The sequence below is a fragment of the Camponotus vicinus genome, unplaced genomic scaffold, assembly GCF_025532165.1.
Source record: "Camponotus vicinus isolate PSW18456_S1 unplaced genomic scaffold, iyCamVici1.0 SCAF_9, whole genome shotgun sequence".
NCBI lineage: Eukaryota > Metazoa > Arthropoda > Insecta > Hymenoptera > Formicidae > Camponotus > Camponotus vicinus.
The window spans coordinates 15,775,924-15,803,794 of record NW_028141981.1 but is presented as its reverse complement, the minus strand read 5'-3'; the positions used below and the strand labels follow the sequence as shown (position 1 = coordinate 15,803,794).

General features: G+C 27.4%; 2 protein-coding genes and 1 long non-coding RNA gene across 14 annotated transcripts; 2 read left to right on the top strand and 1 right to left on the bottom strand.

Annotated features, from left to right (window-relative positions):
* Positions 1–1,144: 1,144 nt before the first annotated feature.
* LOC145977524 (uncharacterized) lies at positions 1,145–27,347 on the bottom strand. Of its 12 annotated transcripts, none has more exons than XR_014440528.1 (5): positions 27,089–27,347; positions 14,789–15,061; positions 14,379–14,490; positions 14,221–14,295; positions 1,145–1,473 (listed from the first exon to the last, which is right to left on the bottom strand). It is a non-coding gene; the product is annotated as an uncharacterized LOC145977524 (long non-coding RNA). The 12 variants fall into 12 exon arrangements; XR_014440527.1 differs by lacking the exon at positions 27,089–27,347 and having other exon boundaries at positions 14,789–14,980; positions 15,046–15,210; XR_014440529.1 differs by lacking the exon at positions 27,089–27,347 and having other exon boundaries at positions 14,789–14,976; positions 15,046–15,210.
* Positions 7,760–20,167, top strand: Esp (Epidermal stripes and patches). Its single transcript, XM_083109617.1, has 11 exons — positions 7,760–8,220; positions 12,873–13,039; positions 14,844–15,097; positions 15,525–15,726; positions 16,126–16,346; positions 16,532–16,703; positions 16,936–17,103; positions 17,297–17,458; positions 17,754–17,894; positions 17,979–18,124; positions 18,435–20,167. Exons 2-11 carry the CDS (start codon positions 12,874–12,876, stop codon positions 18,789–18,791), a joined length of 1,989 nt encoding a protein of 662 aa, XP_082965743.1. The 5' UTR covers positions 7,760–8,220; position 12,873; the 3' UTR covers positions 18,792–20,167.
* Hs3st-b (Heparan sulfate 3-O sulfotransferase-B) lies at positions 21,599–26,754 on the top strand. The gene is made up of 4 exons (XM_083109618.1): positions 21,599–21,714; positions 22,639–23,245; positions 23,631–24,121; positions 24,430–26,754. Exons 2-4 carry the CDS (start codon positions 22,767–22,769, stop codon positions 24,552–24,554), a joined length of 1,095 nt encoding a protein of 364 aa, XP_082965744.1. The 5' UTR covers positions 21,599–21,714; positions 22,639–22,766; the 3' UTR covers positions 24,555–26,754.
* Positions 27,348–27,871: the final 524 nt, after the last annotated feature.

The following is a 27,871-nucleotide window of genomic DNA, read 5'->3' as shown; positions in this document are numbered from 1 at the left end:
TAAAAGCATTTTTGACATATTCTGTTTTTTTATTTTTTATTAAAAATCTTAAATTTATTCTATTATATTTTATTGGTATTATTTAAAAGGCTCTATTTCCGTTTTATACTCATGCACTGAAAAAAAGGACTACTATAATTGCATCCCAGAGGTAGCACACGTTCGTTTTATATATATATTTTTCACGTTTCTTAAGTTTTAGTCATGAGAACTATATAAGCTTGCAAAGGGCGACAGATAAAATTAAAAGTATTACTTCGATTTAATTTCTGATACACTCTCAATAGAGGAACTTCAGATATTAAATCGATTTTATAAGTCGGAAGTAAATGTCCGACCAATAAACGAAAATAATTCGGTCATCTATTTAAGTAAAATAAATCCGTTTATCTATTTAAGTAAAATAAATCATCTATTTAAGATCTCTAAGATCTGTAAGATACATGTTCAATATGCTTGTAAACGTAAATAAAATTTTATACAAAGTAGATAAATTATAATCTAATATCACTGATTAAAACAGTCAATATTACTAATTCTTTCAATGAAATATTATTGACTTACAGTGCTATAATAATTATAACTGCTTATAACTGCTGTATCAGTGACTCTATTTACTGTTTTCATTAATAATATACTGATTCATTTTTAGAGAGTATGTGTGAATGCATCTTTTATTAATTCCATGAGAAAACAAACGTGTAACGTTAAAAAAAATGTATTTTAAACGTATAACGAACGTATAACAAACGTTTAAAGTAAAAAAAAAGGTATTTTAAACGTTTATTCATCAGAAAATAAACGTATCTCTTAACGTTTTTCACGTGAACATTTTAATTAGAAACGTTTTCAAAAGTTGATTATGAAACGCCTTGAAGAAACATTTATGAATATGTGCTACCTGGGATAGTAAAAAAAATTATAGTTTAAATTTCTATTTTTATAGTTATTACTACTATAATATTAATAATAATCTTTTGTGCGTAGTAATAATAATTTTAAATATAGTTACCGCTAAAAACAACTATAATTTATAATAATTACAATTATTTTTCCTCAGTATGATTGACATCAGTGTGATTGAACATCAAACTGACGCATGATAGATAATAATCAAGAGAAATTGAAGCATTTCTTTGTTGTCATGCTGGAATTTATATAGCCATATAAGTCAAACATACACATCAAACAGGTATTTGCTTCGAAACATTTGATATGGTATAAAATGTAAACAAACACGTTAGTTATCGACGTGATTTCGTAATACGAAGGTGGCGAACATTTCGCTTTTAATCATAAAGTGAATGTATTGTGCGTAGATCGTGCCGATGAAGCTCACGAGTGATACAAGTACATTTTACTATGTACGTCATCTCTTCTTACAATCAGACAAAAGGATAGTAAGTGCATGTTATTTTGACGTCAATAGAACGTCAAATATTATTTTGATGTTGAATGATGTACATTTGTCATCTGAAAATATTCAAAAATTATAAAAATTCTAGAATAACATAATTTTAGAATAACATATGGTCTATCTTCTTTCTAACTTATAAATAAGATTCCACTAAATAAAATTCAAGATAGATCGAAAAAACCGATTCTTCTAAATTCCCTTGAGTATGAAAAATTTTTATAATTTATTCAAAATTTAGAAGTAATAATTTAAAGATAAGAATTCTAAATTTCAATAATATAAATTTATAAATTTTGGAAGATATATATAAATATTATTTATATATTCTCTTATTCTGATATATACTTATTTTTGATTGCACTTATATAAGATCAGAACAATGAAACTGATAAAATGACAATAATAACGATTATGATAATCATATATAATTATGAGTATGAAAAAATTATTTTATTTTACTTAAAATATATTTCTGTAAAATTAAAAATCGTTCTCAATATAGTATTTGTAGTTTTTTGTACATCTCTGATTTTCAAAAAAGCTTTCCCTTTAAATGGCAATTTCTATATTTAGCTTTAAAGAAATATATGTTTACTTACTTATTGTATTCTTTCGCATTAATTTTTTATTCCCGAAATTGAAGGAAATATTTTTCAAAAATATTGAAGATATAAAAAAGATTGTAATGAACTTAGAAGTCATATTAAAATAGGATTTTTACAAATCGCTTGTAATCGACAATGTCACTTTGATATTGAATAAATATATTTTAAAATACAAAATAAAATAATTTTGTAATTTTCATAATTTTCATTAATTTTTATAATATATTGTTGTAGTCTTGAATGAAATTAGTTTTATTGTTTAACCACCGATTTATGTATTATTACGTTTTATTTTCTATATAAAAAAACTGTTGGACAATTTGTAAAATCAAAATTATTCACATTAACTTTTTTATTTTAATTTTATTTTTTATCTATTTAACCCACAATTAATTTATATTTTATAAATAAGGTTAGTCTAAAAATTGTCTTGGTTTTACATTTATGCTGAAAAATAGGCGAAACGTTCGTGATTTACCGCACAAATATTATTTTTTATGTTTAATTCGTTAATAATAAATATGCGTTCCATAAACCTTGCTGGCTCCTTTTGCTGTCTCTTATTGTGAATTTATATTTTTTTTTTCTATTATTTGTTGGTTAAAAATATTATTTAAATATATTATTTAAATATTATTTAAATTATAAATATTATTGCAATTAAACATACACTCTCTCTCTCTCTCTCTCTCTCTCTCTCTCTCTCTCTCATAAGATTTTATTTTATAAATTGACCACATCATAAATCATTAATAAACAATGATGCTGTAAATCTATCAAAATCATTAATATTTCAACCACATCATATTGTGGTTATGGATAAAGAACTGTCTATGAATTATTTTTCAAAAATAATATGAATAAGTAAACTATTATATATTATGTATATGTGTAGAAAAATATTTTGTGTGACAATAATTTTGTTAAAATGACACGTTATCGTAAAATAAATCATGGGAAAATATATTACTTTCAAGTAATGGGAAAATATATTATTTTCAAGTAATTCCGCAAAAATAATGTGTATGAACAAATGGCTTATATTATCTATATTATCCACAGAATATTTTCATGTTAAAGTAATAAAGTATAAACAATCATAATAAAATAACATCTTATATAATCATAAAAAAGATGTATCTTCAATATAGTATACAAATTTCATAAAAAAATTAACCATATTATATAAAAGATATTAAGAATTTATAGTCATATTAAAAATAATCACATGATGACATTTTTATATTCAAATAATACGCAAAACGAGATTCAACATGCAATGCATCATGATATCTTCAATGCCATAATCATTATTAAAATTATTGTCTTCCTCCATGTAAGTTTTTTAATATGACGAGTATAGGAAAAACTGCATTGAGAATTTAACTAATATTATTCATAGACAATGATATTACTCTTGGGGATTGCCCATTTTCTATTTAATAGATAGCATTTATGTTCTTTGACGTATTATAGATAAACGAATAAAACATTAATAAAACATTAAAATACAAGTTAATTAGCCACGACAATTTATTAATTTTAATCAATCACCGACAGAAGGAATATTTCGCATGATTTTACTCGTCTTATTCCATAGGAAAAATGTATCCACGGATGGATAATGATTTTTTGCATTGCATTAGGCAAAGTTACAAATCGTTGCGTATAAAAATGAAATGTACCGCAAAAATAGATGCGTCATACTCAAAGCTGTAATTATCAAATGTGTGCAATCTCTTTTATGATATGATAATTAATACTGTATTAAATACATCGCGTAATAAAAATTAAATGCTAATATAATTTAATAAAACTATAAGACTTATATAATTATATATTATATATAAAAATTTTGAGATCAAAATTATCTTGCAAGAATTTTGTGATAAAAGACATTGTAATATGCGACGATTTGTCGTGAGAATCTTGTAAAAGTATTTTAAAATCGTTAAAAATGTTAAAAGCAAACTCTTTGCGCGAATCTATGAATAATATCATTGTTTATGAATAATGTGTCATTGTTTACTTAGTCAATACAACAGTTTCTTACAATTATTATGCAGAATCATTGTTTCATGAAAAGATTATATATTACATTGTTTGTGTGACGCATTGGATTCCAAGGCGATCTGGTTAATCGCTGTTTATGCGCGAAATTTGGAGCACGTGCTTTCGCTTAGAGGTACTCGTTACGTCAACTTTCTCGTATTTAACAAGTTAGATAAGGATGAGTCATAAAATATTAAAATGATTGACAGGGTTCACAACTGTGTAAATTGATTCAAGAATCTATAAACAAGAAGAACTAAGAAAACGATTGTATTAATGAGAATATTTTAATGTGTAATATATCATGTCGAAATGTTCATATAATAAATATAGTCTTGTTTTATTTTTATTGAAAATTTAAAAATACGTTAAAAACATCTGAACAATTTTTTGTGTAAGAATCACACATTTAAATAAAATATTTTTAAATATTTTTCCTTAAATAAAATATTTTTTAACTTTCTTTATTTTTTAATTTTTTTTAATCATTAATTTCATAATAGTTGCATCAATCTTTATACTGAAACTAAGAGAAGAAGCGTGTTTTTATCTCATTTAATCTTATTGATTATTATCTATCTTTATATTTCAAAGTTTAATGTTCATTATCATTGAATTAATTATTTTTAAATGCTTATTGTATTTTTAAAGAATAAAATAAATGATGTATATATTTATAGGTATTTTAATAATAAAATATGAAAATATATAACAAAGAAATAAATTGTAAAAAAATCAAGAAATATCGGAAAAAGATGATGTATTAGTATTCACTGTGTTTAACAATCTCCGTATCTCTAAATAGGTCGATTCGATATGGATTTATTGTTGAACCGCAAAGTACTCTGGCACGGCTTGTGTTATCAGATTGGTAGATCAACTGAAAGCTCGTGACCAATTAAAATGCCGCAAAACAAGAGATTACCTTGAAATATTATTGCTGGTGTGCGTGAGAAAATGACTGAAGCACGTCTGTCTCTGCACGGGACCGGTCACGGGACACTCACATAATTGCATAAGTATAAATATTTAATGAAATATAGCAGCTAGCAGTGGTTCTCAATATATATTTAGCTTCTTCTAAAGTTTAGAATTTTACAATTTAGTTTTTTTATCATTTTTTATTTTTTATAAAACTCAATTCGATATCCTCTTAACAAGAATAATTTTTCGAAAAATGCTTGAATTGTGATGAAAAGTTTCGAAAAGTTCCGATTTCTAGCAAGATTCATAAATCTGAAGATTTTTTTATATCTCTTAATTTCTGAATTATATCTTTAAATTATATCTCTCTAAATAATGATAAGACTGACAATAAGAATTAATGTTATATCGGCAAGAATTTTTGATATATTGATTTACATCGAAGAGAGAAAGGCGACTTTCTTTTTACAAAACTTAAGGCGTTATAAATTGATGAACCATAAAATAATTTGTAAATGATATTTTAATTGGATATCAGCATTCAAATATTAAGTATACGCGCATTTAACGAGCGTTAATCGCGCGGAACCCGTGATCAATAACGATGATTTACGAGCGTAGTGTCAATATTTATTGTAATAAACGGTTGATTAGGCATACGGAAAAAATTTAACTGAGCGATTAATCATTTCGCTAAAACAATATGCCACGGAATATATTATATTAGAGATTCTCAACTTATTGAAATTCCGAATTGGAACAACTGATGTTACATAAAAATGCAATTACTAACAAAATTATAAAGATGAGGTTTATAATTGCTATGTAAAATATAAATTTGTTATTATAATTACATATTAATATCTAAAATAATTGTTTCCAAAATCAAGATTATTTCAAAATTATTTTAACTAGTTGCAAATGAATATAATAAATTAGAATTTACTAATATTATATTAAAAATATATGAATTAATTAATATTGTATTAAAAATATATTTATATAGAAAATAAATATATTTTATAATTAATATAATAAATATACTTAGAAAATATTTTTGTGTAAAAGAGGAGACAATAATTTTAAACGACTAATTTATCCGAAATAATAGCTTTTTCAATAATAGCTATTTGATTTAGATTTCCTATTTATTTGTTTTTGACACTTAATACTTTATATCTGACATTCGAGATTATACATCATTTCATCATTAAATATTAAATCCGTCAAGACGAAAATATGTTTGCCTAAAAGATTTCTCACCGTGAGAAACACGAAAACAATTTGTATATAGTTTATGTCGTAGCTGAATTTGTTTACATTGTCAACTAATTTTATCGATGATACGAACATCAAAATCTAGTTTAATTGCATTATTGCATTCGTTTACCGTTCGTAGTTTACCGTTCGTAGATTACCGTTAGTAGCTAAACCTGGATGTCTTATCTACATATTGATAGTCTCCGAGATATAAAATATCTTATAATTTAGCTAAATATTGATCAAAATAGTATTATGTAAAGACTACGTGTCGTTGCATAAAATATTTGAAATATTTGAATAAAAAGGTAAAGAATTTCTGATTAGTTAAAACTTGCGCTGTAGTTTTTATGTCTGTCACGTCTACGTGACGGATTTCTTAAACAAATATATTTTCGTCTCGTCGGATTTAGTATTTAACGACGGAGAGATGATACAATCTCGACTCTTATCATCGACTAATACAGATATGAGGTGTCAAAATCAGGAAAACAGAAGATCTAAATGATAGTATGTCAATATACATATGTAGTTTTGTAATAAATATCAATGACTCTTATGTTACGCAAAACTTTTGTATTAATATTATTTTTATTCTAATACTTTTTGTTTTAATTATTATAGATTATAAGTGTATTTGATTATTATCATCAAATTTGAACAGTCTCAAATATTCAAATATAATAGTAAATAATAGCATAATCAGTAAAGTGAGAGAGAGAGAGAGAGAGAGAGAGAGAGAGAAGATAAATAGAAAAAATCCAAATTAATTCGTGTAGATTTATATTATTGTCCGCCTAGTTATATCACTTTTTTAATTAACATCTAAAAATATCTTTTTCTCGTGATTCGCAGAAAATATACGTGTATTGATATATCAATTAATCACAAAAATTGTAACATCTCATTTGTCGAATCAAGAATAATGTGTTTGTGATAAGATATCCGTTAACATTTTACAATAATTAAGTACTTAATACATAGATTACATATTATTGATGAATCGGAAGTAAGATTTTACAAATAAATATTGAAATTAAGTCTTATCGTGAAGTTCAATCTTATCTTTTTTATGATTATGATGATTTAATTGTTAAACGAGTATAAATCGAAAGCTCGTCCTCATACATGTTTTAGTATAAATATCGCCTTTACCCAATGCAAGAAAAATTATCTGAACCTGAGTTCTTTCGTCGTTCAGATAAGACAAATGTTCAGGAATTTCTAAAACTAACTCGTACGAAACTTGCGATGGAGTTTAAATGTTAGAATATTCTAGACAGGAGGAGACATTACATCGTTAGCACGTGATCGGCGATCGAATCCAATTCTTAACGACCAAAGACGCGACCGAGTCATGTGACGATTAGTGTTCTCCGCGTCATTGCGGGGGAGGCTGAGGTCGTCTAGGAGAGAGGGAGTTTGCCCCGTTCGTGAACCACGACGCGTTTAAATGGCCGGTCGCACGTCGACTTCAACTCAGTTTCGCCATTACGTCGGGAAAACCGGTTTGAATCCCGCATGCCTCCACGTGATATATATAAATATATTTACTGTACATCTTTTAAAAACATCTTTTTTTTTCGTTTTCGATACTTCGTGTGAATATAAATTAGTAATAACTAGTAATAACTGGTGAGAAAAAAATTGTACGTTATAAAGAAAATCGGAAATTACAAAGATTTCTCGTAATTTGTACAAAAGCATTCGAAATGAATATTTTTCTTTTTTGCTAACGAATACTTTTTGCCACTTTGGCAAACGACATTAAAAATTAGCGCTTTAATGATGCGTGATGATGTTTCAAGCTAGTAGAAAGAAGTATTCTCGAGATTAAACGCGAAATCCGAATTTCTCGAGAAAAGAGACTGCACTTTGATTTTGTGATTTTTTTCTCTTGCATATTTAAACGATATTTGAGAACAAAAACGGATCTTCCTTAAATACCTAGCAAATACTTAAGTGAGTATAATACTTATTATATCTTCTTTTATCTATATCTATATCTGTTTTTAGAACTATCAGACGCTTTGAAATGAAAATTTTTATGAAAAAAATATGGAAAAAAATTATAATTTATTTAAATTTCTGAAATTTTTAAAAATAATCTTGATGATTAAACTTATATAGAAATAAAAACTTTTATAGTTTAAAGATATAAAACTTATTTATATATTTGTTAAAAGAATAATTATAAAATCATTATTTACAATTTAATCAAAAACACAATTTTATGTGCAAATTTTGTTGATGAATGTAAATAAAAATAAAATTACATGTAAAATAAATTTTGATAACTATAAATTTATGACAATATATTGGTGTAAATACATATACACAAAATCATCGGCATGCGGCAAATTTTTTACAAGAAAAAGAAGTGAAAAATCATTATTCTGTTTAATGTTTGATTAGATTAATAAGATTGCAATAATCGTGGAGATTATGAGTAAAGTCAACCTTGTTAAATAAAATATCAAATATATTTCGACTCATCTACTTTTCAATTAATTCGATTCCATTTTTAAATTCAATCTGACGCATATAATTTGATCAGTGAATTTTAGTAGTAAATTTTGATAGTAAGTTTGATAGTAAATTTTTTCACACAAATTTTGCTGATAGTTATCTGTCTATCTGCGATGATCGTTTAGTCTTTGCGATAAAAAATCTTGATCAAAGATTGTATTTTAGACGACAGTCTCGTGATTGGCTCTTAGAAAAAATTACTATAATTTGCGTGTCTTCATCGATAGTTAATTCAAAGACGATAAAAATTAATTTTCTATCGGTTTGCACAATCTGAAATTAATCTATTCGTTCACCGTTTAATCTTTTGATATTATGTATGTCTAATTTATATCTACTACAATTCATATAAACTTCGGTAGACCTTGATATGAGAGAATGTCACTGTCGAAGACAGCTGATAAGCGATTTAATATACACATTATGCTTTTATCAATTGATGATCTTTCCTCTTGTAAATAAGATGATTCAATTAATGCTTATTAATGCAACAAGAGCTACATAATGCAGATATACATTCAGGAAGACAGGTGTTAACGATGCATGTTTATAAAACGAACTTCCACGCGTGGTAGAATTTGTGAGGCAAATTGCATATTTTGACGAACGTACACCAATATATTATAATATTTATTAATATATTCACAATCATAATCACATAATCTATACTAATTATCTATATTAAAAGTACTGCATACATAGCAACAAAATGAATATCATTTAATACACAAAATTAATGCCGAAGAAAGATAGGAAGTGAACATTCATAATTATTAAAAGAAAAGTTTTTTGTTAATATGCCATTTCAAAAAAAAATTAAAAAAAAATTATTACTATTAGTATTAAGTTAAAAATATACAAATAAAATATATAAAATGATATTATCATGGAAACTCGTTTTATCTATCTCAAATAATATAATTATCTCGATGATTATATTTCTAATATCATATGATTATTGTTTGCACGATATAACACGATTCTAGGTATATATTAAACAAATTTTGTGCCAGTGTCCTTCGTGACTGTTTTTAAACGATAAGCATATAGTGTAAACGGATCATTAATATGATAAGAAGTTAGTTTTGATATGACATATTTCTTCTCTTTCCCGGTATCTTCGATCGGTAGCATTCGAAGTAATTAATCATCTTCGAAACACTTATTTGAAATATACAAATGAAACAATTGTGTATACAATTATAAATATCATATATTTGTATGTGTAAGATGTAATAGTTCAATATTCTTTCTAAAATTTATATAATTTTCATCAATTGTTTCAACTTAAGAAATATATTTTGTACCAAAAAATATGATTAAAAAAATCAATAAAATTGTTTTCTTTGTAAACATATACATAAATAATATCAGGATAACAGAATTTTCCAATTTTGATATCCATTCCAAATTGTATTATTATTTGATAATATGAATTGAAAAATTTATTGTATTATTGTATTAAGAATTAATATAGATTTGTAGAATCATCATTTTCTAGAACTATAATTCTTTTATTAGAAACGATTCAGCGTAAAAAAAAACACATTCATTTTCTTTTAAAATTCTCCTAATTGGTTATTAAAATACGTATCGGTATTATATATGAGTCATAACTTTCATATCTGCGATCAGTGCAAAGAAATAACAAGAATTTCTTCTTGTACTACTCACACAATATTTACAATATTTGAACAAATTATCACTTTTCTCCAATATATTGCCGGATAACGAAATAGGAAAAGTCGCAAAGGAAATTTCACAAAATGAGTATTATTAAGAAATACATGTGTATTATCGTTACTTGATCGTGCAATAAATTTTTTCGATTTTAAAAATGCAAGTAAGCAAACATCGATATCAGCAAATCAAACTGATAGAATATCTCCAGCTAATCGAACCCACTTATATAGTAAACTTTTAATGATAAATTGCACTAGTTCTATCGATAATTAAATAAAATTGTTTTAATCGGTATATTGTACTTAGTACATATGCAATGATACATTTTATCTTATTTTATTTTAGCAATAAAATATTTTTTTAAAGATTTTGTTGAACTTGAAGGTACTTTATTGAAAATAATCATTTAAAAATATTAGACAAACGATGCATTTTAATAATAGTATACCTCTAATGTAATAGTTAAATTTCAATAAACTGATTAATATTACTTAACATAATAATTTTAAACAATAAAAAATTTGTTATTAGTTTCTGTTTTCATAAGATTATAATGTGCATGTATAACAAAATTATTAAAAAACCTGCTATTAAATTAATTACAGTCAATTAATACTGTATAAATAAGAGCAAAGATGTGGATTAATCTGATTATTAATTTCAGAATATAACGAAACGGAAAATGAAAAACACATTAAAAGATAAAATTTATCAGTCGATTACATTTGAGTGTGATTGTCCATATAGTTACAATGATTAATGCAATCTTAATATCGAAATATTTTGATTAATTATTAGTAATTTACATGAGTTATCTTTTATTCTATTATAAGAATTGTAGTCTTGAGAATTGTGTCTTGTTCTTAGAAGAATATAAGTAAAATCCAACTAGCAGATACTTCTATGCGATAATGATTTAAATTATCTTATTAAGCGAATTTTCTTATTATAAGAAAATATACTATTAACAATTTATAAGAAGAGAAAAAAATAAAAATAATTAGCTATAAATATTTTATCATTAATTTAATTTAACAAAAATTATATAAATTAAAAACATAGATTAAAATAAAACACTTTAAAAATTAGAAGCAAATTACGCGTGTTATCATTTTAGAAAATCTCTTAAATATATTTTGAAACTTAACGCAAATAATAGAATTGTAATTTTCTTATGGTTTTAAAAACTATACGAAAATGAAATGGATGAGAGTTTTAATATTTAATTTTTAATAACGGAAAGATAATATCTAGTGCAAATGTACAAATACTCATCTACATCTCTCGTGGTTGAAAAATAATATCGATCTATAACAGGAGATATACAAGAGAGATTTTAAAAAGTTATGAAATTGCGCATCTTACATAAAATAGGGGCACTAGCCATTATGATAACTGCGTTCACGTAACTTAGTCGGTGAGTCGAGGGCTATATTCGCGTTGTATTTGTCGTATTTAAGCTGTTAGTGAAAAAAATCAATGAAAGATTATTTATACTGAAAGAAGTAGCTTAAATAAATAAAACTGTATCTTATTGAGATAAATATTGGGAAATTTAAAAATAAATAAAATATTTATATATAATAAGTTTTTTGTCCATAGAATTAAATTAACATTTGTAATCATTGAATTGATGTAAATATGTCACATTAATTAAGCAATTTGCCGGATTATTTTATTGACTTTTTGATAGACATTGATTTTATTTAAGACAGTTTTTTTCGATATAGTTATATTGAGAAATTATATTTGCTCTCACATACACACACAATAAATGTTTAGATAACAAATGCAATGAATCATATCCCTGTTCTATTTATAATATAAAAATATTTTATTAGTATTATTATTCTTCGAACGGAAAGAAAGGGAAATTAAAAAGATGATATTCTCGTGACAATAATATCGCAACCTTGACTACAATTAGTACATGATTTATGGCCAAGTGAAATAATAGACTCGTGATATATCTCTTCCATTCGCAAATATTATCTCCAATTATCTTAATTAATAACTGAAATATCATGATCACATTACTACATGTTACGATTAATTTAGTATCAGCTAAAATTTTAAAATTTATATTTTGAAAAACAAATATCTCATCCAAACAATTTTATTTTCTGTAATGAATAAGCTATTTTCCATATGCATTTTATAAAATAACATCTTATTTTAATTTTATTTATTCTCTTATAAATAATCTGTATAAATAATATATTTTTTTATGTAAATATACATGTCATTATCGAGTGAAAAAAATTAAATTATTCAGTGGCGTCCGCCATTCGACCTTTGTTATTTTGATTAAAATAAAATAATAAAATAAAATAATAAAAAGATAAAATTTTATACATGTATATTTCTTGTATCTGTTAAAAATTTATATTTTATTTTTTCAGAATGAAAGACAATAACAACTCAATAGACAGCGAACAAAGGTTGGAGGGTTACGTGAATCATGGCTTAAACGAATCTACCAACAATATGGATCTCATTCATTCGTACCAATCTTTTCATAATTCGCATGGAAACCACCGAGACATACAGGGTTCGTCAGATTTTATCTGTAAGTTTCAAATAATAATCTAACATACGTACAAATGTTGTGGAGAAATCATATTTTTGGCTAAACTATAAAGTAGACACGTGGGGAGAAATATTTATACATACATACGCTTTCTCCATGTGAACATGTACGCTTTCTCCATTAATAAATAAAAAAATCATACTATAAATAAATTTGCTTCTTGCATGTGTGATGCGGATGTTATAAAAGTAAGCAGTCTGCTAAAATTCAATGACCTGTTGGATAAGTGTATATTAGTAACGTATATTATGAAATCGATTAAAATATTCCGTACATAATTTTATAGGATTTTATACATGCTTCGCATATGATCATAATGCAAACATTTTTGTCGATTTATATTTTAAAAAACACGTTAAAATACAAATTATAAAATTTTGTTGAAAAAAAACATTTCAATATTTTATTTATAAAATATTTTTTGGAACTTTTATGTTACTTTTAACTTTATGGAATTTTTATGTATTACTTTGCTTAAACAAAATACTCTGCTGGAATAAAAAAACAACGATAAATATTGGTTTGATTACATTTGTATAAAAACTTATTGATATTGATCCTGACATTACGTGGCTTCGAAGATTAGTCATGAAGGTCTTTCTTAGTGATGTTATATGAATAACTTTTTGATTCATTAAATATGTTGTACTATTATTGTAATATTGAATAGTGATTGATAAAATGATATTTTAAGCCTGATAAAATTTCGTTGATAGCTTTCAAGCTTAAAATAAGCTAATAATATTTATTTCAATTTCGATAAATCATATGAGATATTGGATACAAAATATAACATGAATTAATGTAAAAATAAAATAAGGAACTGATAAAAAGAAAATTATTATATCATACTGTTTTTGTGTATTTGGTGATTTTATTTTATTTTTTTTTTATTTTTTTTTTATTTTTTTTATAAGAATTGAAAACACATCAAGCATAATCAGTTACTGCTCACTGCTTATCTCGTTGTTTAATAAATGTTTTTATTTCTCATGTGTCTTATATAAGATATTCTGCGTATAAAAAACTAAAAAAGAAAATCATTAAAGAATCTCTGGAAAGATATATTCGGTGACATTGGTAAACGTAAATTTATGGCAAAATAATCTTACGCGATTTATGCATATCGTCAATGATTTTATTCCGCGAAACTGGCTCACCTTCCTTGACATGACGAATGTAAAATCGGCCTTCGGAAAAACGGACGTATTTTAAAGATACATCTCGGCACGTGCCTGGAAGTATACAGTATTTTTTCTTTTCTTCTTCATATGTGTCTTTGCGTGGAGATAATAAATTTAACACAATGTCCGCATACGATATATGAGTACTCCGTCCTTGTCACTCATTTGTCACGTTGCATTTCGCACACACGAAATTATTTATGAGTTAACATGATGGATTACAAATAATATGACAGATGCGAATCTCTGTATTAAAAGTACATGGAAATTGCGAATGATGATAAAATTTAAGTATACTTTTTTAGATTATTCTTATTTAAAAATAAATCAAAATATAATATATGACCGAAATGATGATTGAAAGGAATCTAAAATGATTTGCTTTCTGTCATTATTATCATTCAAAAGAAGCATACTTTCTTAATATGATACAATTTTATAGAATACAGAATTTCAATTTTTAAATAATAACTATTGAATAATAATACGAAAAATAAACTAGCAGATTAAAAAATACTGAGTGAACTAATAAAATATTATTTACATTCTAATAAAATCTTTCAATAATAATAAAATTTTTGCTTGCTATGCGAATATAGTGATCGAAGAGCCAGGAGATGATGAGGTCAAGCAGAAGGAAGGTCTTTTAAAATCGGCGTTACACTATACAAGGCGGCGTGCCAGGGCCATATGTACGAAGAAAACCCTTTACAAAAGATTACCGGTCTTGAGCTGGCTGCCAAGGTATAACAGTCAAGATGCGCTCGGAGATCTAGTGGCCGGAATTACCGTGGGTCTTACCGTTATTCCTCAGTCACTAGCATATTCGAACGTCGCCGGTTTACCGCCACAGGTACATAAAAGAGACATTTATTACTTGCTTAATGATTTACAAGGGTTACATAAAAATTCTAGATTATACAGTGATATAATAGACGTTTGACTAAATATTCTTCCTAGCCTAGTTTAAAATAGATAAAAACAATCGAAGAGTCAATAATTTAAAAAAAAATGAATGATTAAAAATAAATGGTTCTTCAGAAATTAATCTTCAATAGAAATAAATGCAAAACCATATTTTTTCATTAATTTTCTTTAAATTTTATTTTAATAAAATTTTAACTTAAAGAAGTTTGAGTAATGAAATATAATATTGTAAATTTAAAAAATAATTTTCGCGATGTTTCCACTAACAATAAGAAAAAATTAACTGATAATTTTTCACATACTGATATGTATACATAATATTACATACACACGTATATTATTTTTTATTTTAGCACGGCTTGTATGGTAGCTTTCTGGGTTGTTTCATTTACGTAATTTTTGGATCTTGCAAAGACATACCCATGGGACCTACTGCCATAATTTCTTTACTGACTTATCAAACGATATCTCATTTGGAGTCTCCGGTACAACATGCGATTCTGTTGTGCTTCATAGGTGGAATTGTAGAATTAATAATGGGTATATTTGGTCTCGGTAAGTGTATTTCAATAATTTTATCAATTTAGCAATCAGTTTAATTTGATAATCATATATAATATAGTCATAAAACATTTCAGTGTATCTAAAAAAATGATTGTTGTTGTATATAGATAGTATAAGAAGAGTGGCAGTTTGACAAATATAAAATTTGAAAGACTTGATAGATTTTATTTAGTTTTTAGTTACTGTGTCTTAAAAAATTGAATTAACAATGAGAATATTCTTAAAATAATTGCTTTTTGAATTGTTTGATATTATTTTAACATGAGCTCGACAATTTACATCACATTCAATTTGGCATTAAAATGTCATTTTTTCATTAAAAGTATTTCATATCTTCGCTTTATGGAGTGAATGTAGAATAGATAGAAGAAATAAAATTTTATTTTTTAGGATTTTTGATAAATTTCGTCTCCGGGCCGGTAAGTTCCGGATTCACGTCGGCGGTGGCTTTGATAATCGTCACGTCGCAAATCAAAGATATCCTTGGCATCCCTGCCAAAGGCTCTCAATTTATCGAAATGTGGCAGAGTATCGGTGGATTAATACACGAGACATCAGCGTGGGATGCTACTCTTGGAGCATCTTGCATAGCATTGCTATTAATTCTGAGGGTAATTTCTTTTAATATTTTTAATAAGTCTTGAGAGAAAAAGCAAGTAACACACGCGCGCACAAGAAATCTCTTAATTAATTATTAATAAATAATATTTTACAAAAATAGTATAATTAATAAAAATATGATAATATATTATTATCTTTGTGATATACCTCCTATAATGAGATATTTGCATTACAGTTGTTAGCCGCATGCAAAATTGGCCCGGACAAGGAAGAACTTCGTTCTACAAAACATCGCATCGTGAATAAAGTTTTATGGTTAATGGGCACTTCACGAAACGCATTTTTAGTGATACTTTGTGGTGTATTAGGTTGGAGCTTCCAGGACAACTCGCCTTTCAAATTGATTGGTATGCGGACAAATTTATTTCTTTGAAAATAAGTTTTGTACAAGCACAAGACAAATGTCCAGCTATGCTAACAAACTTTTATTAAAAAGAATAAATTATTATTATATAGAGCTTTTAATATATTATAATATAAATTATAATATAAATAATAGAATAATATATACCATAAAGATACAAAAAAATCCAATGATCAATTTTAGAAATTTAGCTGGACTGAAATTTTTGATCCCAGGTTACATACCGGGAGGCATGCCTGCTGTACAAATCCCACCATTTGGATACATCAAGGATAGCAATACGACGCTTACGTTTATCGATATGATTGGTAATTTAGGAAGCGGTATTCTCGTTATACCGCTCATCTCTCTAATGGAGGATGTCGCTATTTGTAAAGCTTTTGGTAAGTACTTTATCATAAAGTACATACTAGAAAACTGCTTATCGCTGTGTAACTTTACATCATAGCAATGCAAAATGACAAACTCTTTCAAAAATCTTTTTGGTTATACAATCAAGTAATTTATATAGATTTTATTATATATATAGAATAAAATTGCTATATGTATATATGTGGGATTTACACTTTTTTGTAGCTAACGGAAAAGCAGTAGACGCTACGCAAGAATTGATAGCGATCGGTGTGTCGAACATTGGAAATTCCTTTATGCAAGCTTTTCCAGGTACGGGATCTCTCAGTAGAAGCGCAGTAAACAACGCTTCTGGTGTCAGGACACCATTAGGCGGTGTTTATACTGGTGAGTTTCGCTTGTATATATATATAAATTTTATAAATTAAACATTACATATTTTTCACTTCCGAGTTGGATGTAAAATCGAAAGAGTAAATAAAGAAAGCAATAAATATGTATTTTGTCAAAATTCGTAGTATCTCAACTGTCATTCTTTTAAATAATATTTATCTATGCTATCAATATGCTATAGAAATAAGTCTGCCACATTCTATTTAACAAGATAAATTATTTAAGATAAATTATTTAATATAAATTTTTATTCTCCGTACGATGTAATATTTATATATTTTGTTTTCAGGTGTGCTAGTAATTTTATCTTTGCTGTTCCTTACCCCGTACTTTAGTTACATTCCACGTGCCACTCTAGCGGCGATCATTATAGCCGCGGTCATCTTCATGGTTGAAGTCAAAGTCGTAAAACCGATGTGGAGGACGAAGAGTAAGAAAACATGTTTTCATAAATGTAAAGAATGTCAAATAAATTTGGGATATATCATGAATAAATTATTTCTCCGCGTTTCAGAATCAGATCTCATCCCGGGAGTGGGCACGTTCATCGCGTGTTTGGTGTTGCAACTAGAAATAGGAATTCTCTGCGGTGTTGGAATAAATATTCTCTTTATCCTGTACCATGCCGCAAGACCGAAAATAACTGTGGAAAAACTCAAGGTAATTGTTCGATTCACTTTTAAAGAAAAAGAGAAATCGATTTTTGCATTAGCCAGCATTTAATTCGGTATTCTTGATTCTTCCACATTTACTTGTACATACTTTTTTCACGAATTTGTATGATATTTTCTATAATAATAGTAAATTATATAGAAATGTGCAATTAATTCTTCTCGAAATTGCAATTTTCAAGATACGTGAATATGAAATTTTTTTATTTTTCATTTCTTACAACTAATTTTCATTTTTTTCAATTTCTATTTTCATAATTGATTTGACTAATCATCTATTTATTTCTTTTTTCTGACAGACTCTTCATGGCATCGAGTACTTAATGTTGACACCGGATCGTTGCCTGATCTTCCCATCGGTGGACTATGTGCGTAATTTGGTGAACAAATACAGCCGACGCGCCGGAAGCGTCGCGACGCCTGTAGTGATCGACTGTTCGTACATTTATGGTGCGGACTTTACGGCTGCCACTGTTATCGAGACTCTGACAAAAGACTTCGCCTCGAGGGGCCAGCCGCTCTTCTTCTACAATCTGAAGCCGTCGGTATACGCCGTCTTCGAGGGCATCGAACCCACGGACTTCAACGTTTATTATACTCAGGAAGCATTGGACGATTTGCTGAAGGAGAAGGGCTACACGAAGCAAATTAAATAGAAGCGCGATATGGGACGTCGCGATGGTTAAAATTATCGATACATTCACATTTTTGAAACTATTTCCCAAAATGATCTGAATCGGCAACAGTCGATTATCGAGAATATGAGAGAATTGCAGAGAGATATTACTTTGATTAGACTTCGAAGTGGCTGATATAATAATTTCGCCAATGAAGCTATAAAGCAATTATATATTAATATATCGTTGCTTGGTGATATTTCCTGCGTACAAAAATTTATTGTGGGATTTGGTAGTTTCTGGAATTTAAACAAATATTTTATTTATTTTCAAAGATACACGTAATGTTCAGCGATAAAGAAAGTTTCGAAATGAAAAATGAGCATATGAAAAATATCCTCGATTTATATTCAATTTACGTTTAAAAGAAAAAACGTAACTCATCATGCATATTTTAACGAAAAGACACGAAGCAGTTTTGATTTGCACTTACAGAGTGAAATTAGAAATCGAAAGAAAGATAGAGAAAATATTGTTGCATATCTTGAATGTATCTATCTTTCGAGACATTATATACTTCGCGAAAAAAGAGATACTGTTAGAATTGTTTGGAAATATCCTATGCAAGAAGTATGAAACAAGAAAACAGAGAGAACGTTTAAGGAAAAAATTAAAACGCGCATCCTAAAGGTCCTTAGAAGTCTTTATAATATCTCATAAATTTTGTTATCATCTTAGAATATTTATTTCACTTGCAATGAAGCAAAGATATATTCTTGTGTAACGTTTTCACATCGCTCCTTAGCGTTTTCAACATATTTAAAGTATTTATTTAAAATCGTAGTGCATAAAAGAAATATATTATGCATTGCATTGTACATCTTTATACATTTACTACTTCATGCAAAATAACACTTTTCGTGTTCTGGAAATACATGTACATATATATATAATAAGTTCGAACAATACTGTGATAATTTTATAAATAATGTCCAGTGTATATAATCGACGAAGATATTCGTCTAACTTCCTCCGTGATAAATATAGCAGATTTCTCCTGAATTTTTAAAATAATCTTATTAGATCGATATATGATTCACAAGTATATTGATGTTAAACTTTATTGTAATTTAATCGACGTTATTATAATTTAATTCGATAAGATTTGTAATATATAATTAATTTATAAGATATTGTGCAATATATATGTATATGTGTGTGGCTCTTTCTATTATATTCCTGCATTATTATTTCAAAGCTCTATTAAGATAATAATATTAACATGATATATCGTCATAAAGACGATTATAATTATAAAAGTAATTAATTTTATATTAATTACTATAATTATATCAATCATGATTATAATATATGTAAAAAAAGTTTATAATTTATAATTCTTCATATAAGTTAAAAAAATAAAATAATTTTCAAATAATGTGCAGTAATATAATAGTAAAAAAGAATAATTATATCACGTAATTAATTACATCAACAGTAGATTGTTGAGAGATATTGAATTTATTATGATTAGTTGCTTTAATGAAACAAATCATATTGATTTCTAATTAAATCTAAATTAGAGTTGTATATTGAAAAAAAGCTTCATCCATTTAATCGATCTGTAAACAGTTTAATATGTACTTATGTTTATCACATCAATCCTCTGTAATAATTGTTTATCTTAAATCAGATCGTTTAACACATATTAATTATATAATTAGACTATAATATTTTTATTTTGTTGTAGTTATTTTCAAATCTATTTCCAATTTGAAATAAAAAAATCCAATTACCAAAATCGAGAAAACGTTGCACATATTTGTGAAAAAAATTATATAACAATCGAATCATAGAAACTAAGAGACATCACTTTTATAGATTTGAGTTGTGAGAAAGGAAATTATTTTTGTATTTCTTAAGAAAATATCATATCGAATTTTAGGGAATTTTTGAAGTCTAGACGGTCTTACATTTGTAATAATTTTTGTAGCACAAACGATCTAATGATAACGATAGGTTATCTAATGATAACCTATTTTCGTCATCATATTACCATTTTTTTAACAAGAACTGTTCATTAATGTAGGAAAAAATAACGAATTTTTTGTTATTTGAAATTATCTTAAATTATTATTACGAGCTATTCTTTTTGCTTTAATCTGTATACGGTCTTTTTTATATATGCTCAATGTAATATCTGTCTCATCTCTCAATACAACATATAATGAGGTATATGTCATGACAAAGGGAATTGATTCAGGCGGAGGTTGTTCACGCGTTGTCATTAGCCCGATTGTCCGTCGACAGGTATATCTTATCCTTACACGTCGCATTATATAGGGCGATGGTCTCCCTTCTCCCGGCCAACCGGGCGTTATCGATTGTTACGAATACCGTGTCCAGAACCGTAACTGAAAATTGTGGCACCTGCTGCGAGTTATTTAATGTTTTACTAACGATGTTCCCAAAATAATCCTCGCATCAAATTTCAGACAAGACAATATATCTCTTATTACTATTAAGCTCTTGAAAAAAAATATTAACGTGGAAGAACATTAATAACAAACGTGACAATAATTGCTAGCCAACTGTAATTATTATATATCAGCGAGTGAACATATAATATCCCTTGATTTCCTTTAAATTCCATAAAATAAAGGATCAAGAAGAATATTTCGCGCACGCCTAATGTATAAATGAGCACCTTTTTTATATAATAATTGCAACATGCCTGATTCGCCGCTCGAGAGGAAAATGGCGCCTACAATAGGAACCATAGTAATCTAGTTACGGCTCTGATCGTGCATTTGATAACGTGCTAAATGTGCACTTTCTGCGCGCGAGAGCGAGCGTCCGCATCCGCAGCCTTACACCGGCTGCGTCAGTCGCACGTTGCCCGATGACGGACGCGCACGGGGTGACAATTAACGTGTCTTCGACAGCGATACGATATTCCGGGGTAAGTGTAATTCAAACAACCGGGTAGCTGCTGCAGTTACCCGGTCTGATAGATTGGTCGGGCCTTTCGGGCTTCCCAGGATGTTCCGACGAACGTTTTCAAAAATTTGAAGCAGCAAAAATCTCTCATTTCTCACATTTTCTTGGATTCTTTTTTTAAATTAAGCGTGCAAATATTTATTTTTCTATATCATTATTATTTTCAAATAGAAGTGTACATGTATGTATAAAATTTTAGTTAAAATAATTAATATTAAAATAATTATTAACTAAATATATTATTTAGTTAATATTAAAATAAAGAAAATTTATTACATGAAGAAAACATTATTTATATTAGAGAGATTTTTGCTGTTAGAGATATGCCTGTTGATTTCCAATTTTATTGTTGACTTAAAAGAATATAGTTTTGAGACCAATTTTTCAAAGATAAATTTTTTTTTGAACATCCTGGTGAACATTTTAGAAATTTGAAAAATATAAGAGAATAAAATTTCATTTATTTAATTATATCTTCAGTATATTATAAGTCAGGAGCACAAAATTATTCTATATCTTATCATTTCTAGATAAAATTATAGCGATATTGAATTACAAAAATATTTAATATTTTTCTACTTTAAATCTGATTTTTTTAAATAGAAAAAGTACTTCCAAACGATTTACATTGTATATAAATTACATTGTTTATATTTCCTGTCTTTTCTTTACAATATAAATTTTCCAATTTATTTTTTTAACGGATATGCAATTAAAATCATTTAAAAACATGTATCCGGTGTCCTAGTTTGGATGATATAAATATCATCAAATATCGAATATTCGATTTTTCACTCGCTATCGGATATACTAGTTGCATTTTCGCGCATGATTCATGAGCAGAGATTATTCTTGCGTTATCATATAGTGTATAATGTATATATAGGGCATCGCGATATCGCGAAGAGTATCGATGCGAGCAAATCAGTGTCGATGAACGAGACAGCAGATGCTGCGACGGTATAATGGCATCCAGAAAGCCGACAAAATACGACGACTCGTAAAAATCACGAAATGGAACTGCGTAAAAGCTCTTGGAAGATCTTAATCCTCGTTTGCGCCTTGGCCATCTATCTGTGGATGCTCCTCGTCGATCATTCGCACATGCTAGCCGACATATCGCAGAAGATCAGTCTGCAGAAGACGCGAATTTCCGTGTCCGCGAAAAATATTCTATACCAAAGTCTCGATCAATCGAAGCTCGAAGATGTATCTCTGAATGATCGAACAGATTCGAACTCGAAGAAAGTGCAATCGTTGTCGCTTCAGAATTCGAGCGATGTACTTAAAGGAAGCATATTGAAATATCAGACGTTTAAGCAACAAAATCTAATACCAAGCCGACAATTGCCGACCGCTCTGATAATCGGGGTGAAGAAAGGGGGAACGAGAGCCCTTTTGGAATTCCTGAGATTGCATCCGGCGATTCGCGCTGCCGGCTCGGAGGTCCATTTCTTTGATCACCATTATATTAAAGGATTTCGTTGGTACAGGTGCGTACGATAAGTTGTTTTTACAATTAAAATTATAAAGCATACGAAATGGCATCATTGTATTTTAATACTGAAGATTTGAAATTATAATTCTTGAAATATAAATTTATAATTTGCTACTTATAATATATACTTTCTTTTACTTTCTACATAAATATTAATTTCTTTATGTAGACAGCTTTATTGTAATAAATTTAAAAATAGCTAAAATTTTATAGAGTACTATCATGTGAAATATATATAAAATTGAAAATAGATTACTATTTTTAAATTCAAAAAAAATTTGTTTTTACACGACAGATTACCTCCTTGCCTTATATCGCGATTCTGAATACTTTGTATAAGAGTACTATAAAAATGCCTGTACGTTTCTGTCAATAATTAGACGCAGAATGCCCCCGACTCTAACCGGTCAAATCACCATGGAAAAGACACCGTCGTATTTCGTGACAAGCGAGGTGCCGAAGAGGGTCAAGCACATGAACCTGGGAATGAAACTAATCGTTGTGGTGAGGGACCCCGTGACCCGGGCGATCTCCGATTATACCCAGGTGAAGAGCAAGCGCCGCAAAATGCCGCGGTTCGAGGATCTGGCTTTTTTGAACGGATCGAGGATCGTGGACACTTCCTGGGTGCCACTGAAAATCGGGGTTTACGTGCGGCATCTGGAAAGATGGTTGCAATACTTCCCGCTGTCGCAGTTCTTGTTCGTATCAGGCGAACGTCTGATCGCCGATCCGGTGATGGAGATCACCCGGGTACAGGACTTCCTTGGTCTGAAGCGAGTGATATGCGAAAAACACTTTTACTTCAACGCCACCAAAGGCTTCCCTTGCTTGCTCAAGTCAGAGGATCGTGCAACACCCCACTGTCTCGGTAAGACAATTGAGAAAATTTATTTCAGAAAGGAAATTAATTAGAAGATAAAGTTCTCACGAGAACAATATAATACTCTATTGTTATTGCAATTATTTATAAAAGTAAAAGTCTCTTTTGCAAAAATAATTATAATAATTAAAATGCTGTTTATACCTTCAAATTTGATATGTATATTACTTTTCTGGGAAAAAAACAATTTTTTTATTCGTAATTTCTTTAAGTAAAATTTTTTTGTTCACACAGAATACTATAAAAATTGTGTAATATTTGATACTAATTAGGATACTATAAAATACATATTTTAGGAAAGAACAAAGGACGTAGTCATCCCTATATCGATCCTATGGCAATTCAACGTTTACGAGATTTTTATCGACCATTCAATCAGCGCTTCTATCAATTGGCGGGTATGGATTTCGGCTGGTATTAAAAATTCACACTATCATATACATACATATCGTAAACAAGAAACGGAGTCAATTTGCATTATATATCTCAAATACTTACAGTATTTGTCACACTTGAATATATCTTATCTCTGATAGAAATCATATCAGAATCATATCAGAACGCGCCATTAATTTATATTTGCACAAAATTTTTCTTCAAATTTTTTTTCTTTCCCTTAAATCTCCCCAAAATCTCTTTCTTAATTTTTTATCATATTAATTTAATATTAATTATCGAAATAATCTATAGAAATTTTTTTTATAAGAACTATTCTTAAATATAACATAAAAATTTTTTGCTTATTATTGTAAAATAATTTAGGTCTAGATTCAAGCATTTATGTTAATAAGATTGAGTTGCGATGTGTAAACACGAAGTTCTCCTAAGTATACTAGATTTACATTATATTATTATAAAAATAACGGAGAAAAAAAATTATTATATATGCTATCTTTTAAAATTATGAGCAGTATACGGTTCCCGTCCGAAAGTCTTTACGAAAAACCGCCACATATCTATATGTCCTATATTTATTATAATTATAATATTATTATATATTACAATAATTATATATAATCATCAATATCTAAGAATCATATCTGAGATACTTCCATATATACAATGAAGAGATATAAAATTTATATAAATATGTATATAAATAATGATTGCGAAAATGAGAGAAATTACATATAGTTAGTTCGTAATATAATTAATTATATTTTCTGATTTAGATAAAATTGATATAATTATATATCTCAAGTAGAAAGTTAAAGTGCAAACAGTAAATTATTTATTGCCTTTCTTTGTTATTCATTTTTAGCTTTTTAGTTTAAGATATTCTGTAGATAAAATAATAGTGCAATATTAACATATTTTTTACATTTTAGCTTATTGTTAGATGTGATCAAACAGCAAATGTGATTATAATAATTGTGCAATAATTAAGGGCAAAGTGATTAAAAAATTGTTAAAAAAAATCATATGTGTGCTATCTCATTCGAATATATTTTAGAAAAAAAATTGTTGCAAAAATTTGTCGAGTAATCATCGTAAAACTGCATTATCAAATTTAAAACAATTTAAGTTTAACAGAAACAAAATTTTTTATTCCACATGATACAAAATTAATCCAATTATATATGTGAAATGCCAATAAAGTTTTTTGTGTTAAAAAAAAATTATAATTTTTAATCTACTTTTTGATGCTACATTCAGTAATTTCATAGTTTGTTCGCCCTAAGTAATAATTCATTACTTATTTCTTTTCAATATATGTCTAATGTATATAATAACGAATAAGTAAAAACAATACTAAGATTAATTAGTTCCTAAGTATTAAAACCTAGTCAATATTATTAGCAAAAATTGTAGAATAATCATATAAAAAATTTCCGATATATATAGATGAAATTATGACCTGAAGATTAATTATGCAACGCAAAATGTAAGCGTGAATAAGGACAGATTCTTTCAAATCGGAGTCAATATTCTTTTTTTAACAAACATTGGATTTATCTCTCTAATGTTAATTTCAACTAGTCAAAAATAAGTCTATTTTTAATTCTTGCATTTCATGATTTATTCTGTATAAATCAAAATTTGTATAAGATAAATTTAACGAGGTCAGAATGAAATATAAATGGAATTTAAAAATTTAAAAATTACTTTAGATATAAGAAAGCAAATTTTTTTATATAGTAAATTATTCCATAAGTTTAAGGAATTAGATTGCAATATACTTATACGTTTTGTATGTGCAAAGAAGATAATAATTGATATAATCTATTCAACGACTGTCGACGACGATTACAGAATTATTTATCTAGTACGTAAGAACGAAAGTAGGCAACATTTAGAGATATGATTCACATTCAAGCGAACGACGAACGATAATATAATAGTAAAGCACAGTGCTTTTGCTCAAATTGTACCACAGGGCTGTCAATACAAAGTATACAGTATAAGTATTTCATATCATGTTTTAAATATACGGATGGTTTGACATGTAGAACATATGTATATAATGCTGTATAAAATGTTCAAAAATAGCTGTGATTCTTCCAACGATCAATCTTATACAAATATATTTAAATTTTTTTATAGTTTATTAATTAGATTAGCAAGCGTTATGTTGAAGACATTTAATTTTTATTGAGAATTAAATTATGTCGATATATCAAGACCATATCACCATGATCTTTTTATACCTAACCCATATTTTAAATTTGATACATCTAGTAATAAATCATTGGTTAAATAACTAATTAAATTATATATATATATATATATATATATATATATATATATATATATAGTATATTTTGTTAATACATATATGTATATTCTATGGTTTTTTCCATTTATATTATTATTTATATTATTATTGTTATTATTATGTTATTATTATTTTATATTATTATTAAGAAAAATTTTTATTAGAGTTTTTTTCTTCTGTTTATTTTCGGCTTCATTGCATGCTATTAAAATCTTGATAAATAACACGTACATACATACCTGACAATAATCGTATATTCGTAACATTTTCGTTGTGCAAAAATATCGACGTGAAGAGGATTCGATGTCGTATTCGGGGCACGCATGTAGAAGTGGATGATACGCGATATCGACATATAATAATGACTGCATGATGTTTACGTTACGATTGAGCACTTTTTGAAATTGTTCTGATAATTTTCGCGCACAAAACTAGCACTTTTACACGATACAATGATATGAAAAATGCAGAGCGGCTTGAGTGCAATTTTTGACGCGATGCGTTTCATGGTGAACTGAGGTTCAAAAGACGATCCATCGAAATGCGATATTGCAATTCTCGAAGTATCGAAGTATCGATACTATCAGCGCAGCAGACGGTCGCAGATTGCAATAATAAATTAACCTAGAAATAAAATTCAAGGTATTTTTTATTATAAAAGCAATTGGAAATAATCGAAACGGTGAATTAATTAAATACGACAATTCATATTTGACATAATATAACATAATAAACAATATATATTAGTTTTTATACTTGATAAAGATTATCTTCTTAATATATTTATTTAGAGAGAGAGAGAGAGAGAGCGAGAAAAGTTATTACTTTAAAATGTATTTACGCACGTGCGCGAAAAACGTTGCATAATGTCATGTGTGCGTTAATATTTTATTATATAATTTAAAAAATTTTAATAAAATTACATGGTAATGTAATGATAATCCATTTTTATATGATCTTATATCTTCAGTCAGAAGAGCTACTTTTTTTTCTGATATTGCTTTATCAATAATGTTATGCTG